The sequence below is a fragment of the Xiphias gladius genome, chromosome 8, assembly GCF_016859285.1.
Source record: "Xiphias gladius isolate SHS-SW01 ecotype Sanya breed wild chromosome 8, ASM1685928v1, whole genome shotgun sequence".
NCBI lineage: Eukaryota > Metazoa > Chordata > Actinopteri > Istiophoriformes > Xiphiidae > Xiphias > Xiphias gladius.
In genome coordinates, this window is record NC_053407.1 from 28,184,442 (window position 1) to 28,205,616 (window position 21,175).

Here is a 21,175-nt window from a genome sequence, read left to right on the forward strand (position 1 = left end):
TTTTTCTCATTTAGCGTTTTTTGATCCGGAGGGTTTAACCAAAATATTTTCACCAAATCAGCATCAAAACTTCGTCTTGTTCACTGAACAGCTTTGAGCTCTGTCCCAACTCTGCTGCCAACCTAACCCAGCTTGACACGGATGGATTGGTGTCTAGCCTGCCTGGTGAAAACATAAATCAGGTAAACGCATCTTTCGGTGGGAAGTGGAGTTATTTTTCTTCTCGGATGGAGCTAGGTCAGCTATTTCCAGTCCGCTCCCAGTCATGCCCGAGCTAAGCTAAACACATCCACGACCAATCTCTCAAAAACTCGGAGAGTTCCTTTAATACACCGGTAATTTGCATGTAACCAGCAACATGTCGATGGACAAAGTGTGCCCTCCGGCTAACAACTGCCGATTATGTTGTGACTATAATTCTCTGCAGTCCCACAGGGATCTTACAAAGTTGTGCTCGTTGTCGATTAAAACAATAAAACTTGCTTTTTTCCTATGGACGGAGCTAGGCTAGCAGTGTTCCCCTGCCTCCAGCCGCTCCGCTAAGATCGGCCAAAATGTTAGCTGCTTGATTAAAAAAAAAAAAGTTAATGAGTCACCAAGGTAGCATTTGCTCTCTAGCTGACAAATTGTTTAGGTCTGTCAGTATGAAACAGTAAAAAAAACACAGAAAACAGAACAGATTTGTGTATAATAGATGAACAAAATGAACATGAGCTTGCTAGCTTATGTCAGCATACCGTCAGGTTGGTGTTTGTGTTACTGACCTTATTGACCTGTACATGCTGGACTCTGGCGGTTAAAAAAGACAAATACCATATGGTAATAAAAGAATTTACATTCAGGTTGAAGTCTGAGCTGCTTTGGGAGGATATTTTCAACAGCGGGCTTGGCGGGAGAACGGCGCTGATTGCTGTGCCCTGTTTTCCGAGCTCAGAGACTCATCAGCAGCTTCCTGTTTTCTACTCCTCGAATGTCTCCTCAAAACTGAAAATCAAACCCTCTTAAACCCTCAGTGACCTCTTCACTAGACAGAACATGTCAGACAATAAACTCTGGAGCTGGTTGACTGACTGAGTAAAACGTAACTTTATCTTTACCTCTCAAAGAGCTGAGAAGGGAAACAAAACACTTTTTTTTAATTGTAGAACTACATGTTCTGCGTACATCACCTCCTTTAATCAGTTTTTTTTTTTAAATTTTTTTAATTTTAGAAAGCAAAAAACAACTAGTAACCTCTGAACGTTGAGGTACGCCAGACAGCCAAAAGCATGTGGACACCTGAGCACTCCGGCCATACAGGATATTCGGCGTATGCTTTATAATATAAAATATAGTGTAACTTACACTGGAGAGTGCTAATACAAATGTTAGATGCGAATGACAAATCGCTGTAAATGTCATGCGGAAAATGTTATATTTTATAAGATATGCAGAGCAAACGTAAGCCTTCGTCTGTGTCTCTCTGTGACCTTTACGGAGCGTTTGGTATTTATGTCTGTTTGTGTTTTCTTTTGCAATCTCAGGTAACACAAAGTCTCAAGTCTCTTGAATGTTTCAGGGAGGAAAAACTTTACTCAACCCGGGGGAAACTTTTGGAGCCAAAAAAACAAAAAAACAAAAAACCAGAAGACAAGGAAAAAAAAAAAAAAAGTAAAGAAAACAAGAGAGTCTCCAAGCCGAAGTAAATAAAAAAACTCCAACTCCACCCAAACCATGGGACCCGTAAACAGTGGTGGAAGAACTATTCAGATCATATAAAGGGAGCAGTACCACTATTACAAAATAGTCAATTACAAAAAAAGTTTGTGCAAGTTTTAGCAAGAAAATATAGTTAAAATATCAAAAATGAAAGTACTCATTATGCAGAATGGTCCATGTCAGTGTTATATTACTATTTAGAATTATTTAGGGCTGCAGCTTACAATTGTTTTCGTACTCCGTAAGCCCAGGTTGACACCTTCCGTTTTGTTTGGTCCGACCAACGGTCCGAAACCCAAAGACGTTCAGTTTACGACGATATAACAGAGAAAAGCACGAAATCCTCCCAAATTACAGACTGGAACCAGGGAATGTTTGGCACTTTCGCTTGGAAAAATGACTTCAACGGTGAGTCAGTTTTCCAAATAATTGCCAAATATTTTTCTGTCAATCGACTAATCGATGAATTGACTAATCGTTGCAGCGCTACAATTATTGTAGCATTGACACGAAAGCCGTACTTTAAGGTTGTAGTTGGTCGAGATGAAGCTAATTTTACCAGCTTTAAAACTATTTTGGGTAGTTTAATCTATAACAATGCATACAGATATGTATATATATACAGTATATATGTGTGTGTGTGTGTGTATATACATATATATATATATATATATACACACACACACACGTTATAAACGTTTGTATTTTGTTTGTAAAATTTTACTCCTAAATGTTACTATAGATAAAAAAAAATAATAAAAATAATGAAAACTAGTGAGGCACTACCATCAATGCAGTGCACGTGATTAGTACTTGGCACCGCCCTGTATTTCATTTCTTCTATTTTTACTTTATTAAACTCAATTTAGTTATATTTTGCAGGTACGTACAGTCTATATGTCTACATTTTTCACTGTGTACATCAAGTGGACACAGGGATTTTATTTGTAGTAAATAAAGTTCTGATTTTAACAACAATTGAAATGAGACGAACCAGCTTTTCATTTATTTTTCAAACTCAGACCTCAGCAGCAGCTCCGTCTGCATCTCAGTGACCTTTACTCTGCTTCTGAGAGCCGCACGTTGGTATTTATGTCAGTTTGTATCTGAGGCGGTGGCTCGCTCCGCCTTTTGTTGCTCTGCTGCTGAAATCCACCAGCAGCGCGCCGACCGCCGAACCAGACTGCAGTCCCCTCCTGCATCGCAGATCTCCGGCCTGAATACCTAACGTCGGTCCGAGTCCCGGTTTGTGCGGAGGACCCGCTCTGAATGGGATAATCCCACGAGGAGCAGAGGTTGTACTGTGAGGAATCATTGTCCAGAGGAAACCAGAGAGAACTAACAGGATTACAGATACAGGAACTTCATCGTGACAGAAAGGTCCCCTTAACTCTGGTTTAAAATGTGAGTCAGTGTCTCTAAATTTGATTTCGTGAAGACTTCGTCAGGCTCTGAGGCAACTGCTGTTCACATAAATCATTAAAAAAACAATCAGAGGACTCATCTGAATCCTGAAAAATGACTGCAGTTGTTTCTTACCCACCTCCTCTGCTTTGCAGAGTAAAATGAAGAAATTCGTATCTGCTACTGTTTTATCCCGGACAGCAACGGTATCAGACCGAAAGCGTTGAATAAAAAAGGCCACGGGGCTCGGAGCCTGTGGGGCGAAACAAACAGATGAGACCATTTTATTTCTCATCAAGTGGAGATGAACTGAAAAGGGCAGGGAGGCGCTGCATTCAAGGACTCTACTGTCAGCTGTTCAGAGTGATTCCCGGAGTCTGAGAGACGTGAAGAAAGGAAAAGAAATCACGGACAAAAAGGAAAAGGACAAAAATTACAGAAGCAAATTTTATTCCCCAAAGAAATTTCTTGTAGTTATGACTTCCATGTCTCATAATGAAGAGATCCAGATGAAAACAATTTCTCATAATTACAAAGTTTTATTTTGTGATCCTAGAATCTGTGTAATAACTGATCAAACTTTTTTTGAATTACAAGAAGTGTGTCTCAAAATTATGAGAAAATTATCGTGTAATTACCAGATAAAGATCATATTTATGAGGTTTTTATCTTTTATAGATGTTTGTCTTCTAATTATGAGACATCTGTGGTAATGGGATGCGTATCTCTGATACCTGTATCATAAATTTAAAACTCTGTATCTTGTAATTGAGAACCTATGAAAGCTTAATTTGGTAGTTCTATCACTTTTTTATCGTAATCATGAGAGTCTAGGTCACAGTTAAGCGAAAACATCTCCTTTTTTATTCACAGTTAAATGCAGTGCACTTCTGCAGAAAATAAAGTAAAACATGGCCTAAGAAAAGGTCGTGTATAGAAGGAAAAAAGTAAAAACGAAGGCAAAGATAAATGAAAAGCCGATAAATAGGAGGGGAGGAAAAAAGAAAGAAGAAGAAGAAGAAAGAAAAAATGAAGAAAGGAAACAAAAGGAAAGATAAATATTTTTTTTAAAAAGGATGATTTTCTTTTCCGCTCTTTGGCTCATCAAACCTTTCTGACCTTTAACAGAGGAATAATGGTTTCTGTCTCCACTCCTTGTTCAGACCGTAGCGGCATTTTGATTTTTTCCTTTCTTCCATTTGTTTGTTCTTTGCCTCATCCCTTTTCATTCCTCTCTCTCCTCTGCATTCATCTCGTCCTCTGGGGACAAAGCAGCATCCCTCCTTCTGGACGCCGTCTTTGATGAATGAAGCGATTATGAACTGTTCTCCCCTCTCTTTGGATAAATGAACTGCGTTGAGCGGTGGCGGACGGATCAACGTTGCGGTCGTTCATTAATCAGCTTGGTGACGCAGCGCTCGCAGGTGTTACGGTGTCCACTGCTACCTGAGATGAATCCACCGCACCTCCTTTGCCCACTGTTTGTTAATGTGAAATTCCGTTTTCTGTTTCTGTTTTCTGTTTTGAACACCTGAAAACACCTTGATCAGGCCTTTCTTACCATCAGAAATAGAGAGTTGTATATTGATGACAGGATTAAATCCTAGTACAGACCTTTCATCAGGTCTCAGGGGGAATGTGCACTGCTGCACTGCTGGGCCACAGGGAAAGAGGTGGTGAAAATGTTTCCATGCAAACCAAAAAATTAAAATCTGTAGAAACTCAAGGCCAGCTATGAGATTTTTAGATTTTTTTTTACGGATTATTACAAAAAAATAGAGCACCTGTGAATGCATCCCGTGTTAAACTCCATTTTACTTGAAATAAATTCATATGTAGGCACATGCAATTTTCAGACATTTCGCACATGAAATGCAATCAATTATTATGATTTTCACATGTTGCTTTTTTTGTAAGGAGAACACTGATTCCAGTGGGGGATAATATGTTAACATGATAACATGAGAACACCTCTTTCCAACATGGACCAGAAATATTCGAAACATAACATTAGTCATTTAACTGTTACTATATAATAATTTTTTAACAAGAACATCTTTTTTTTTTTCATGATTTAGGAGAAAGGAGAAAAAAACAAGAAAACAAACACACACAAATAGAAGCACAAAGAAATGGCAAAAAAGCAGACAAAGAGTAAGAAAAAAGCCAGTAACTATATGCGGGTTCTTTGTTAAATAAAAGAATGAACCCAAACGTTATAGATGATAAATCACAGTGTAAGTTGCTCGTTTACTTGCTACTGCCACCACTAAACGTTTTGGAAGAAAAGATTGTTGAAGTAATTTTCTAATGCACGAGTGCAGTTTCCACACGAATCTGTGCATGTGTATGTCAATGCGTTCAATATCATAACTGATCTCAGAACGGTGGAAGCTGAATCAGGGGCAGCTTGACAAGCTAGTCACCATCAAAGATCCCAGGATTATCAGCCCCAGCCTTTGTCAACGGGACACGGCCACCCCCATGACAATAACAGGAATGACATAGGCAAACGGCTGGTAGTCAGCCTAGCTTCCAGAGACAATAGCCAACTGCGGCCGCAAGAGGGCACTAAATTCGAAGATGTATGCAAACGGCCAATATCAGATCCTCGATGGGACAGAAGTCTGTTTTGAGATGTAGGGAGAGATATCGCTTCCTTTCGTTGGTATCGTTCTAATTGATGTCTATTTTTAGCCTTAACTGGTCAAGCACTGCTTGCCTTGATCGTCCTGGTGGCACGCCACTGATCTTTATCACCCTCGTCGTCTTCGTTTAGTGTGTCAGCATGCTAACATTTGCTAATTAGCACTAAACACAAAGTACAGCTGGGGTTGATGGAAATATCACTCGTTTTTTGCAGTTATTTAGTCATGAGCCAAAGTTTTGGACGAAGTGAAATATCGACTTCATGATGGCGCTAGATGAAATCTTAAGGGATCACCCAAGTTATTAAACTTTATCTTGAGGAGAGCATGAAAGTCTAAAATAAATTTCAGGGCAATCCATCCAGTAGTTGCTGGGACACTTTCTAAAAACCACAAATGCGAACGGTACCATAGAAGATCACGGATCGTCGAAGTCATAAGGTTACATCTTCTGGGAAACGTGAGTTATCTCTACAAAATGTTGTGCCAAGCCACGTGGGAGATCAAATTTGACCCGCGGGTAGCTTTAGGAGAAGAGTCAGGTGATCACCAGAGTAATTTGGGTTCATCCGCTGGGCACCGTGGGCACTTGTAGCAGATTTCATGGCAATCCAATCAATTTTTGTCAAAAAATTTAACTGAATGCCAAAAATGTCAATTTCACGGAAATCCAGGTCATAGTCGCTGAGATATTTCAGAATGAACAGAAGTGGCGGACTGACAGACCGAAAAAAGGCATGGCGTCCTCCCTTCATCCTGCTTCATCTTCCAGAAATGAACTTCACATTAGATGATACTGCAGGACAAGGCAAACTCAAATTATATGTGTGAATACATCTAAAATTTATATCAAAACGTTCACTGATTTTGTGATTGTGACCTTGGATTTGGGGGATCTGATCAGTGTGGTTAATATGTGAGTATGACGTCGTTCGGGAACTGGTTGGATGCTCTTATCAGACTCGCTCTTTGTTTTGTTGTTCTCTCCGAGCTGTGTTCAGTCGGAGCATTTCCAGCTGATATCAGGAAACAACGGCATTTACAGCCACACTCTGAGGCTTCTGATAAAAGAGTGAGACACTACTGAGGTAATGGAGGTGTTATGGAGAGAAGCGTGTGGCGTGCTCAATCAGCGGGGGCGTCCTGGGACGATGGAGGAAAAAGACAATTCAACAAACCTGGCGGCCGGCGTCGGCCTCCGCCCGTGTCCTCAGCAGTCGATTACACGTTGTTCTCAAAGAAACAACCTGGGCGCTGATGTTTCCTGCCGCTCGGCTCCCTGAAACCTTTCATCACGTCTCAGGGGGAATCTGAGGTGGCTCAGTGCTGCACTGCTGGGCCACAGGGAAAGAGGGGGTGAAATGTTTCCATACAGACCAAAGCTGAAAATGGGAAGATCAGGAAAAAAACACCCGTTATTCCGACTTGGGAGTGTTAGGGCATTATTCCAGTGCGATCAGCTCCAGTTTTGTTGTGTTAGGTGTTTGTAGCAGTTCGTTACCAAGTGAAACCCGATGCAGATACTATAATTCATATAAGATATAATGATTAATATCAGCGTATTGGAATTTATTTTGATTTAAATACCATCTGCAGCCATTCTGTCAACAGTTTGTCAACATTTGTGGTTCTTCTCATCAAGTGACGTTAATCGACGATGTCAGTAATTCTCTGACTCTGAATTACAAGTCGGAGGCTGACACGAACGGTCCCCCCCCCCCCTCGGCTGTTCGTAGTTATGATTTCAATATGACATTAGCTTAGTGCTAGGTTCTAGGTCAAGTTATCTCAGACCCTGTTCACACATGGCTTCAACAGGCATCACCATTTACACCTGGGTCTATCATGCGTCCCCAAAGTCATCACCTGTCCGCATGTGTTCGGATTTCGTTACTGCCTACCTCACTTCTGTCCTTGTAAGTGGCCCGTTTACCATCGGAGTCCTCTAGTTTTATTTGGGCTGAATCTTCTGCCCCAATCTGGTTTCGATTGCACTCCAACCACGTATGTCAGCTCTCCTCTCCATTTCTTCGGGGTGTCGGCGCGGCGCGCGGTCACCAAAACTACCGCAACGTTTCGTATGGATGACGTATTTTCCTGTTAGGTCCTTGTTGGTGACGCATCAGAGCACGTTTGCGTTTACACTACAAGAGATAAACGGGGAAATGCAGGAGACCTCAGTGAGTGGTTTTAAGTGATCGGATCACAACGCGTCTTGGTGGTCGCTTACACTTGGATTTAGCGCCGTCCACTTGTGAACCGATCACCAAAGGTGCATTTGTTATTGCCAGGTGTTTTTTTTGGGTTTTTTTCCTTCAGATGGATCTAGGCTAGCAGCTCCCCATGCTAAGCTAGGCTAGCAGTTTTCCACTGCCCCCAGTCTTTGTGCCAAGCTAGGCTAAACATTTACCACTGCGCATGTATCTCTGTACACGCACAGAGAGAAAACTGATATCCATCTTCTCATCTGAATCTGGAGAAGACAAAGAACAACAAGATTTACCTACGGCAGAATATTCCTTTTGCACAACCTTTATACCATTCGTAATTTTAACTCTCGAACGAAACAAAATTCTAAAAAGTAACCTACAATGAATTAAGGAGCATCTGAAGTATTTCCTCATTCTGGGGCATGTCTCTCTCTCCATCTTGATAGCAGTGTGAGGCGTTGGGAGAATTTAATTATCATGGCTGAAAGGAGCTGCTCTTGTTCAATAGGAAATTGGTTTGATAATTGGGGGCTAACGGGCTATCACAATTTCACCACCACTGCTCTGCTGCTCCATAGGGCGAACTGATTACCTGGTTATGTATTACAGGCCCGAACAGACTTTCATTTTCTTCTTCCTTCCCCAGGCTGGACTCACAGAGCGTAATTTATTGCCATGAATGAGGGCATGGCTGGAATGATGCGAATAACTGGATCAGTAAAGTATCACCCAAACAGCGGGAAATCCCTTTGACTGACTGACTGACTGACTGACTGACTGACTGAATGGGCAGACTGTGTGTGAGTGTGTGGCCAATTTCTAAAGAGGATACCTGTTATGAGTCCTTTGGGTAAAAAAACCAAACAAAAAAGACCCAAAACACCATTGTATTCATCACGTACACTGATGTAATGTAATTTCATGGGATAAAACGGTACATTACATCATGGTTGTCAAACATTTTCTGGCATGTCCCGCTACAGAAGCTGAAAAAAAGCTCCAGTTTGAGAACCACCTTATGTTATGCTACGGTACCGTACATCATGTAATGTTGTGACATATTGCGTTGCATTGTGTCACGCCATGTTGCATTATCTAACATGTACCTTGTGTTACATAACGTCCTGCTATGTTACATGATGTTATGGCATGCTACTCTGCTTCTGTGGGCCGTGTTGGGTTACATTACGTTATTAAATGTGCTGTTTTGCATAACATTACCTTGCGTTGCCTTGCGTTGCATGGCCTTCGCACTATGTTACCTTGCGTTGTTTCCTTGTTTATGCTGCGTGACAATGTGTTGCAGGAAATCACAGTAGCTTGCGTTGCGTCGCACCGCACTGTGTCATGTCATCCTCTGTTATGTGATGATACGCCGCACGACGTGTTATGTTATGATTCCTTGCATTACGTCACAGTGCACTGAGTTACATTTACGTTACCTTGCGTTGCGCTGTGTTGCGTCATGTCATGTTATGTCATGGTGCATCATGTCACGCGTCATTATGTCACGTTGCCTTGTATTACGCTGTGTTGTACTGCATAGCGTTGCGTCATGTGATGTTACATTATGTTACACTAAAAGATACAGCAATGTGCCCATTTAATGACTGATTCTTGAAAGACCTGATTCTTTAAAAACGCTTGGCACGTATCTCTCCCTGCACTTTTTGTACGGCAAGTTCATTATTATGACGTGTACAGTTTATAAGTTACCGTGAGTTATATAAAGCAGTGAACCCTTAATACATGCTGTACAGTGTGGGCAATGAGTTTTCACATGATTAAACTGTTACTCATTATAATGATATAAAGACTGACAGAGGAATCCTAACAACCAGCATTAGTACCCCAACCAATCGCATACTGTATATTGTCTTCAGGAATTACTTCTTTGATCTGTTTGTTCTGTTTGATGCTTCCCCCCTCGTATCTCTCCTCTCCATAATGAGGAACATCATTTTCTGTTCTCCCTTGTGTGTTTTTTCCCTCCGGGTCCAGTGGCCATATTTAATTAGATGCACACACTGTTAATTGCTGACAGATGTTTGTTCCATATTCTTCTGCTGAATGCATTGACAGTATATTCTTTAATTTCTTGTGTCACACATTAATGATCCAGAGTCGCAGAGACATCAGCGCTATCTCTCTGACCTTTGACCTTCTCAGTTCTGACTGTTGGTAATGCTGATTTTTTGGGGGGATTTTTTATATTTTTTCCCAGAATCCTTAACATAAAGGGAACATCCAGCAATTTTACACATGAAGATTAGCTATGCGCAATGGAAACGTTAGGGGGTTGCTGCATTTCGCCAACCCTGTTTCAAGCTTATAACAGAGAGCATGCATTACAAACTGGTGGTGTGGAGGTTGAAGGGTTGTTTTGGGAGTCTGACCGATACCGGGGACTGAAAATTGGGATATCCTGATCTTTGACAACCCGTGGTTCAACCCGTGATTCCATTAGACTCCACAACACAACACACCCATCCTCCACCTCCTCTTCACCACCCCCCTCCTTTCCCTCTGTGGGCCAATCTGGGAGCCAGAATATGCAAATGTAGTTGTGAGGATGTCCTATTTCTTTATAAATAGCTGAGTGTGTGACGAAGAGGAGGCGTGCACAACAAACAGAATCAGTTCTCTGATGTTGGACTGAGTTTAGTTTGGTTCTTTGATGTCACTTGAGTTCACTGCTTTCCTTTTCCTTTGGAGAATTTGAGGATAGATGTAATATTTAGAGAAAAATGTCCGAATTCTGAGAAAAGAGTCACACATTATGAGAATAAAACAGCACTAGAGAAAATAAAAATAAATTAATTTCAAGAAAAAGCTGTAAAGGTATGACAATAAATTAAAAGGGTTAATTATAATGAAATAATAAACGGAGAATAAAGTCAGGATTTTAAGAAAAATAATATAACGGGATCACAATGTAGTTTTACAAGAACATTTTTCATATTTTTTAAATAAAGTCACACTTTAAGAGTAAGTGTTATTGAGTTGTTGGACTAAAGATGAATCTGAAGAAAAATGTGCAATGTTGTAAGAGTAATTGTAATTTAAAAGGAAAAAAATCGTAATACTTTAATTTTAATATGTAATTTTGCAACAAAAAGATTTCATTTTTTCATATAAACAATATTACAAGAAAGAAGTCGTATCATTTTGAGATTACTATCAGAATATAGCAATGTAACAATCTGAATTTTATAAGAAAAAACAGTTGTGATACTATGACTTCTTGTCATAACATTACAGCCTTTTTCTAAAAATATCATGTCTTTATTCTTGAAATCTTTCTTTTTCCAAACAGTGACCCTTCAACAATATGTGATGCTGTGATACTGTCATTCCACTCCTTTCCTTTTCTTGTTCCATCTCATGTTCCCTCGGTGTCGTCACCTACGTTAATTAACATGACACGCCGTGTCTAGCTGTACACGTTTACAAGCATACAAGAACCATAACTGACGTGAGGAGGAGATGATGTTTTTTTTTTTTTTAAATTCTACCTTAAAACAAGACTCACGTGTACGTTGAAGGAGAAAGAACATGCATGAAAATACATTAAGTATACCGGCAACGTGAGAAAATAATGGGCTAATTATACGCTCAACACAATCACAGAGTATCATTTCAGGCTGTACAGAGGAGTTTTAATTAAAGTCATTTATCTGAGAAGTGTTTTTTTTTTTTTTTTAATTTCTTCTACATTGTTTACAATCTAAAAACAGTAACATTAAGGATAATAAATTCTATTATTTTATGATAAATTGAAAGTTTGAGGACACTCAGGAGGAACTGGATCGCTATGCAGTGAGTCATTGAGGGACGAATACAGATCAAATAACACATCAAACTCGAAATGAAAATGAAACAAATAAACTCAACTGTCCTTTCTCCCTGTCCCTCCTCCTCCTCCTCCTCCTCCTCAGTTCGTATCGTCAGGAGTCGACAGTGGTGTGAGATGAGTCCTTGCTTGGACGATGAAGGTTGTGACCTCCTGGTCAATCAGTCGGGCTGGACCTGCACGCAACCAGGAGGCCGAGTCAAGACCACCACGGTGAGCGAACCTGACTTACTCGCATGTGTTTGTCATGTGAATGAAATTCCAGTGGTTTGTACCTCATTGTGTCCTGTCTCACCCCAACATCCTGGCACCGCTGGAAAGTTTAAGGTAGAACCACATATAGCGGCGTAACCTGCGCACCACAATATGTATATCTGAAAGGACACAAGATGGCAACGTGAGTCTATGGAAAACTCAGTAATATTATGTATTTAAATTCAAAGAAAAAGACACCCATTGTGAGTTTTATCAGAATATGGCTGATGCCAAATTTGGTGACATTTAAACAATCTACTGGTGAGCTAATAGCAAAATTGTGTTGCTGTAACATCACCCATTGTCGTATTTGTACTAAATTTTATATGACAATACTGTAAGAAACAGTAGGCATACCATGACACCTGAACAATGTAGTCCCGAGATAACAGGTTACAGTCCCATCAACAGTTGAATTTTGGAGCACATTTGGTCTTATTTGTTGACTCTACAATGGTTTGTCGTTGACATGGTTCATTTATTTGTCATTGGCCAGTTCTGTCATTCTCCTCGTCCGGTACCTGCTTTTTAAGTTCCACTACCTTGGACTAAATAAACCTTGGACAGTTTGGGTTGTAGAGCCACTTCCAGCTGAAATCTGTCAGAAAATGTAATGATAACGATGAAATTCTGAGCAAAAACAATTGGGCCTCAACACTGTTAGGGCTTAGACCTCTAAAAATGCTTAAACCTGCAAAAACAGACAGTGGCCGTGGAAACAACCTGTGAACACAACATTGACATATCGTCAACTTTTAAGTTGATATGGTGGACCTGTTAGCGCACAGCTGCTTATTTTCGCATCCAGGATTTACAGAGCAACATGATCATTCATCTGGAGTGGTGTTTGTGTCCAACCTGATGAATCTAAGTCCAGTACTCCCTCCCTTTTTGCTCTATTTTTGGTCTCCACCAACTTCTGAGGGAAGTATCAGGCTCTTCAGCTGCTAAACCTTCCACTATGTTCACCAGCTGGTCTCTGACTGCGTCTGTCTGCTGTTTTGCTGATGAGCAGGTATTGGACAGTAGCTTTTTTTTTTTTTTACAGCTCTTTCTCTGAAAACATCTGCCCGCCTGCAGAGCAGTAAAGATTTGGGTCGGGCAGATAAACAATCAGCTGAGACTCGCTATAAAGCTCCGTAAAGCTGAGAGGAGCCGCAGATTCAGCAGATAATTCTCTGTAGGTTCATCACTACGAGATACATCATTCACACTGTCCTTTGATACACTGTTATAATAAAAATATAAATTATAGCCACTTTAAAAGGAGAAAAAAGGAGAAACGTCAGGAAGAGCAACAGCAGAAAGATCCCTCTCTAATATATGTCATCTCTACAGAGTAGAAAGACCAGTATTAGAGTTACAATAGGAAGAAACAGACCGATAATATTAAGTAAGTACACACATATAATGTTAAGTACTAAATATTATTAGTATGATAACGTGTGAAAGTGTGAAATCGGTGAGGGGTCATTGTGAAGAAGGAAGGTGTGCAGATAAATACTGTTGGATCTGTAAGACTTATTTTTATCATCCACTTTTCCACATCACTGCCACAGACATAAATGTGTTCTTTTCTCTGCATAATGACTCTTAAGACACACACTCCTGCTGCCAGTTGGTTCCTATAGACCACACACAGTCAGAAATGTTATTAAAAGGACGGAAAATGTTATAAAAACTAAAGCCAGACTTAGTGCCCTCTCCTTCCTTCCTTCCTTCCTTCCTTCCTTCCTTCCTTCCCTCTGTTCCATTAGTTTCAATCAGAGACGTATTTGTAACATCAGCTTCTCATAACATAATAACATCTTCTAACGGGGACACTGCCGGCTCTTATGATAATCACAGCCTGTGTGTATGTGTTTCTGTGTCTGTGTGTGTGTGTGTGTGTCTGTGTGTGTGTGTGTGCAGATTGAATAATTGCCACCCATGAGCACGCTCTCCTCCATCTGTCACCCTTCAAAGCAGCTGATTAACAGCAGTTGTTTCAAAAAGCCTCTTCATGCAGCAGATATCATCACATCAATCAAACCTCATTCAAAATTTGTTGATTTTTAAAACACAGCTGTTCGTCGTCTTTCACTTCTCTGTCTTATCCTCTCTCTGATGAGGCTGGTTATCCGCTGTCCCATTGGCTTTCGTTACTGTCTGTTTAAAACCTTCAGATAGCCTCGGTGGTGGTGGTTTCCAGTTCGTGGTTCTGTTCCGTGTTTCTGCAGCAGCGTCCTGTTCACCTGCACTCTGATGAAAACGGGATAAAACCAGACATCAGCACTAACCTGTAAACTTTGCTGTGGTCGTTAGAGACAAAGATCCAACAAACCTTTTTACATTTCAACCGAGCTTGAACGTGGATCTTTGACCCTGGAAACAGCAGTTGACAGAACAGTTTTCCATTTACTAGCATTTTCTGGAGCTTTCAAGTGTATCACACAGTCTTCGTCGGCAAATTGAGTTCGCTCAGTCGTAGTGGAGCTGTGCATGTTCAAACTTTTCATGTTTGAGAATTTTTCTGAGCATTTTTAGGACACATGACACTGATGGGGTTAAAATGAAACATATTGTTGTTGTAAGTTACAATATAAGAGACAAACCAACCTTATCAGAGTCTCTCAACTGACAGAGTCTTACGATCATCTTTCATAGTGTCGCTTGAGACAAAGAACTTAGTCCCAATCGGTTCTGTTTACTTCAACCCAAACACATCCTCCAATAAGATAGAAACATATGTAATGTTCACGTGCTGCCCAAGCACTGGCCATAAATTGAGGCTCAGACACAGCGTAGCTTGGCTTATTTCCATTCATGGTAATGCGACAGGCTGCTCCATAGGTAGCCCCCCCGCCCCGGACTCATAAAACCTCTGTCTAGGGCCCCTGGAAGAGACCTTGAAACTTCTATAGGAGCATCGCCAAAAGTGAATAAAGGATAAACCAACTTTTCCTTCACATTTGTCATCCATGTCGAGTTCAACTGTCACCATTTCACATTTGGAAGCCAGTCTTATTCGGACAGTTTCGGTTTTAGTGGGACGAGGCCAGTGGTGACAGTGCGGTTAATTAGTTGGTCGTGTCACGGTACATTTGCTGGACATGTGCACAACAAAGGCACCACTGTAGCCTAAATATATGAGAAAAAAAACATTCTGGTCACCTGCTGACTTGACAGAATTTATTGCGATTACCCAGAGGAAAAACGGGGTTTGGAGATTAGCTGAAAGCGAAAAAGTCGGCTGCTATCATGTAGTTGTAAAGCGGATATAAGAACATTTTAAAGTGTTAATTAATGTATAGTATTTGTCAAAAGTTATAACTTCTTCAATTTGTCTTATGGAGACAAATTTTATATTATCCCAGCTGTGTTTCACTATAAAGTCACTCATTATTGTTTATAAACCAGCCTCCGCTTATGGGTGTCCACAGGAGGAGGAGTGCTAGCTGTTGATAAATACATTAATAACCACTGATATCTGCTTACAACTGCATTGTCGGGTCTTATAAACCATTTATTAAATCTGTATGTACTGCTTATAAATGCTAAATAGGGGGAATTCAGTAAAGTGTTATCAGAACTTACTAAAACTTAGAAGAGCACAGAAAGACAATTACCGTTAGATTCCCCGTGTGTTGATAGATTGAAATAATCCAAATAATTCGTTAAATACCCGCTGTGCGTCAAAAAGCTGGAGAGTGAGGACGTCGCACACATATACAGATATTTAACAGGTACTTAACTGAAAACTTTATATGTTCTATAGACAGTTGTGAGAGCAGTACTTATATATATCATTTTATATATATATATATATATGTATATATGCTGACGCTGTGTCCATCGCACTTTGTCAAATTTTGCATTAACCAATACGCTAACTTCTCTATCTCGGCCAAGCATGTTGGTTTTAAAAAAAAACAAAAAATCAGAGACGCGGCTGGGAAATCCAGCGGATCCCCCACTGATTACAGAAATCAAGTTCAACGTAGGTGACATCCAGAAAGTGCCAGAAATGGACTGCAGCCAGTTATCTGCTGTCGGAGCCGAGAGTCTCCTCTGAGTGTCTGAAAGCTGACGGTCCACGTTCTGCTTCAAAACACCAAACCTCCCTCACTCCTTTCCTGCGTTTTGGTCGGTCGGTTTGAGACACGTCGGTCCGCTCTCTGAATCATGAAGCCTGTCAAGCCGCCGCTGACTTTGGCACGTCAGGACGGTGGAAGAACTCCCCTCCTCTCTGTCTGGTCTGAGAGTTTTCTCCTCTGGTGGGAACTTGTTGTTTTAAAGATGGACAGCAGAGCGAGCAGCTGCTCTCTTTCATGATATTCAGAGCAGAGCTCGTTGGCGTGTCGCCTCTCGGCCTCCCGGGGGGAACAAACGGACAAAGAAACACTGCTGTAGCTTCAGGACATCTGAAACCAGTGAAGATTTTGTCTTTCGTTCTTGTCTGAATTTTTCAGTCTTCCCTGACAGAAAAATAAAAATCATATGTTCTTTCTATTTCTGTATTCACTACGTTGCATGTTTTTTACGCTAGGTTTAAGGTTGCGCTACATTAAAGGTTACCAGTTATAGGATACATTATGGACTTTGGATAAATCTATCATTTTCGCATTTTGATAAATCTTGTATCTACTGTAGACAAAAAGCATTAAAAAACCTCTCTTAACAGAGCCTCCGTGCATTAACCCATTAATTAATCCCCTCAAACTTTTTTCAGAAAGGAATAATTCATGTTGATTACTGAAGATATTAAAAACATTTAAGGCATAAATAACCCTAAAACAGGCCTGGCAGCATGATATTGTTGGATGTTGGTTAGGGGATGGCGATTTGATCTTCATCCTCGCTAAAACCTGGACCACGATCCCGACTCCGAGTCTGGAAGATAAATACACTGGGATGTTTGATCCTCTGAGCTCGTGCTCCAGCTGATGAGCTTCTCCCTCGGCTCTGACACACAACAACAACAACGGTCTGTCTTCTCTTGTCTTCTTCTGGTTGAAAGATGACGGCGAGCTGTTGCGTCTGCCGCCTCCGGCTCAGCGCTCAATTTTACAGACAAAAAAAGAAAGAAAGAAAGAACTCTTTTTTTTTTTTTTTTTTAAAAGGAGCTTCACACAAACAAGGTCATCTGATAACGAAGGACAGCAGATCTGATTGCCTCGCTGTAAGGCAAATTAAATCACAGAGACGCAGCGCTGAGTGGGCGGACCGACACGAAACTTTACTGTGTTTACACGAGGAGAGATATCAGCGTTCATTAGAACTCAGATACAGGATCAGAGGAACAAGTGACATTTAATTAGCCCCGAGGAAGTCTACAGGCTTACAGGGATGTACAGAAAGAGTAGAGGATTTAATTGGTGATATATAATGAGTCTCGATGAGGATTTGAAAAAGACTCACGGTGCTGCTTCACGCAGTCTGATGTCTCTACAGACTGACGACTGGAGATGCTTTTTTAAAGGATGTAGCTTTTATATATGGATCCACTTTTTAACAGTGGGACTCATGTAAGAACATTTCCTCGCTCTTATCCCTGACCTCCCTTAAGGCCTCCTTTCATTGTGCGGTCCCGGATGAAAGTTGGGAGTGGTGAGAGAAACGCGATGAAATCTTTGGTCGATGGTCCTGGATCGTACTGGTAGACACCAACTGTTGATGTAGAGCTCTGGAGAGCAAAGACAGGCTGCGTCAAAACTGAGAAAACAGTGTTTGAAATGTGGACCAAAGTCCCGCAATGTGGACGCTTCTCTGACCCATTGCTAAAGAGATCTTGCTGTAATCGAGGTAACCGTGTCTCCAAAAAAGTACATTTATATGCAAAAACATTTGCAACAGCAAAAATATTATGAGGGAAACGCTACGTCTACCGGACTACATTATCTTATCATATGATGAGGATGCGTTGTTTATTTACATATCTGGCAAGTTGCAAAAATGTTAATACTGAACATATGAGAAAAATGTTCACTGACGACATGGTCGTTTTCCAACCACACAGCACAATATCCACTTGTAGTGGCTGCGAAACTTTTTATGGTTATGTTTAGACACTGGAAGCGCCTGGTTAAAGTCAAGGGAAAGATCCTGGTCTGGTTTAATACAGAAAAAGTTCACAGTGACACATCATGATTATCAGCGTTTAACCAACACCGCCATCTTTCCCTAACCTTAACCCAAGCGCTTTTGTTGCCTAAACCTAAACCACAAACGGGACTCAGAGTGCAAACCCTGATCTCTGGAGTCAAAGTCCAGCGCTCTGTACGCCACATTGACCTCCTCCCCTTCAACTCCAGTGCAGTACATAAATGTAGCTCTTCATTCATTCAGTCACAAAATAATGTTGCCTAATAACATAATCCAGCAAACGATTACGTTTTCTCACCACAACGTAATTTAGTAAAATATACATATATAATTTCCAGGAGACGGGGCTGATTTGAGGCTACGTGACTTTCGTCTTGGGCTGTACGTTGTCATATTTGGAAAACTTCTCCGTCCCGCCAATCAATACGTTCTCCCAAATGTGGACCACATCCAGTATATCCTCCAGTGCTGCATTACAAAGTAAAAAATCTATCATAAGGTGGCGCTGTTTTGATTAAATTTTTGAAAAGGATGGATGTTTTTCAGACATGTTCGTGGCGTGCCTCCAGGGGAGCCAACGTCAGTCATTAGTCAGTCCACCTTTTTGGTCCAGACTAAAAGGTGTCAACAACTATTTGATGGGCTGGCATAAAATTTGGTTCAGACATTCATGTTCCCCTCAGAATGAACCGTAAAAACCTTTGGTGAGCCACCTACGTTTCATCTAGCACCATCATCAGGTTAAAAACGTATCTTGTCCAATGCACTGGTTTATGACTAGACGCCTGTAGTAACAAATACACTCCCATCAGCCTCGGCTGCGCTTGATGTTTAGTGGCAGCTAGCAAGTGTTAGCATGCTAACGCGCTAGACCAAGATGGCGAACACGGGAAACGTTCCACCTGCTCAACGCCAGAATGTTAACATTGTCACTGTGAGCCTGTCAGCATGGTGACATTAGCATTTAGCATTTGGTTATCTTATTCAATATAGAAGATGACTTCACCTTCCACGATCTCATGCTGCCATCATCTTCATTTCTCAAATTCTTCCTCTCTTCTTTGCCTTTTCTAAAGTGTGTAGTGTGTTTAGCGTTTAGCGTGAGGCAATGTGAGAAACCAGTGGTTCAATTATAAAAATCTTTATTCAAATATGATAATGACCTTTTATTGACCTATTTATAGAGCAGTTATCAATACCCAGGCTAGAAAGGGCTTCACACAGGGCAGCAAATTAAAGTCAACAATAATCAAGCCAAATGGAGAAATGATAGGTAATGAACGGTGTTTGGCAGTAATGTGTTTATTTTAGTCAGTAGAAAGAGGAGAGATGGGGCTGCAGGAAATTCCAAAGTTATTTTATTTGAATTTTGTGTGTTCTCAGCTGATGAGGTAAATGTTAGCCACAGGTTCACGTACATTCAGGTGTCACCTCTGTATTTAGAGATGGATGGTCTCTGGACTTCCGCCGATCTGTGTGCAGCCACCGAGACTAAGCCGGATGGTCAGGAAAACAATCCAAACTGCAGAAATGGCTGCTGCTTGTTAAACCGCAATAACTCATTTTCTGTTTCTACGTGTGTTAAATACCAAATTTGACGTGTGGCTGTGGAGGACCTGGAGTCGTTTAACGGCGCCTTTGACGGAGCTGACAGCTGAGAAAGGAAAGGAAAGTAACAAGTAATGTAACATATTACTTTGGCTGTTGAGTAATTAGCAATGTGCTTAGGTTTTCAAAGAGTAATATGTACTTAGTAATTTGTTACAGGTTTCAAGCGTAATGTGTCCAACACCAGTAACGAAAGAAAAGTAACCGAACCAGAGTAAAAATCGCAAAACAGATGCCGGTGATATGCAGGAAGGCGTCCCAAATGTACAAACAAAGATCTGTTAGACCACCTCTGTGAGCCCAGAGGCCCACTGGTGTTTGGACCACGGATTACCTGCCCCACAAGTCTTGTTCTTGATGCCACTAGAAGAGAGATGGCTAAGAGAAGCTGAAGCCCCTTCGCCTGAAAGCTCACCCGTGTTGAGGTGGACCTAATTTCTCAGGAGGATTTTAAACATCTATAGGCTCCGAGAATATCAAAAACGGGCTCATAGTTCTCTTGAATACTTTAAGACGCTGCAGCTTTGCAATATTAATGAAACGATTCCTTTTCTCGCTTTTGGAAGTGAAATAAATAGAAACAGAGCTCATTGTTTCTCATCACCAGCCACAATTCATCATAAAGCAATTATGTCGGAAAACAAGGACACTTTCCAGTTTACTCCCAGCTGCAGTGTTTATCGTAGAAAAAGCAGATAACACACACACTCACTCACACACGCACACACACACGCGCGCGCGCACACAGACACACACAAATCTGATAACTGAGGCTGTTTGCTGTTGTAGAGAAGTAATGTGATTTAAAGTGATGTGTAACTAACAACATGGTGAAGCTCATTTCTGTTATCTGATTGTTTCTGCCACAGATTTTATTTCTTTTTAATATTTTCCCTCCTTTAGGGGATTCTACAACACATTGTTTCCTCTCCTCAGAGTCTCTGATTATATCTGGTTCTTGTTTCATTATCCTTCTGTTAATTTGTTTAAAGTTTTAAAAATGAAAAGTTTTGAAATTAGCTGAGTTTGTGTTAACGACCTGCAGACAATGATGCTCTTTTATTAACGCGGGCTGCTGATTTAATTCTGATTCATTTTTAATGCACTTTGTAACTCGGATAAAAACTGAATTTTTTGTCACAACTTTAGTTTACATCATAATCCAAACCACCACCACACAGGAAAGAGTGAGCTTGATATCGAGACATTACGAAGAACTGTGTGGGAGATGTAGGGTTCAAAAGTAGCTGGACGCTTGGCTACTAAATGCTTCTTTGGCAGCTCTGTGTCGTTTCTATGTGAGTTCGTGCACAGAAGAAGTTGTGTGTCAATAGGAGGAGTGAAGAGGTGACCATACAAGTGAAGAAGATAATAAAAGGAATACACTCTATCAGAGAGATAGCAAAATGTAGTGG

The 21,175-nt window shown here is 40.8% G+C and overlaps 1 protein-coding gene across 1 annotated transcript in view; it reads left to right on the forward strand.

The window, feature by feature from the left end:
* Positions 1–21,175, forward strand: part of LOC120792915 (chemokine-like protein TAFA-5) — a 45,726-nt gene that overhangs the window by 16,186 nt on the left and 8,365 nt on the right. Inside the window, exon 3 of the mRNA XM_040132314.1 lies at positions 11,899–12,026. Coding sequence (XP_039988248.1) covers positions 11,899–12,026 — 128 coding nt within the window. The remainder of the gene's footprint in view (positions 1–11,898; positions 12,027–21,175) is intronic.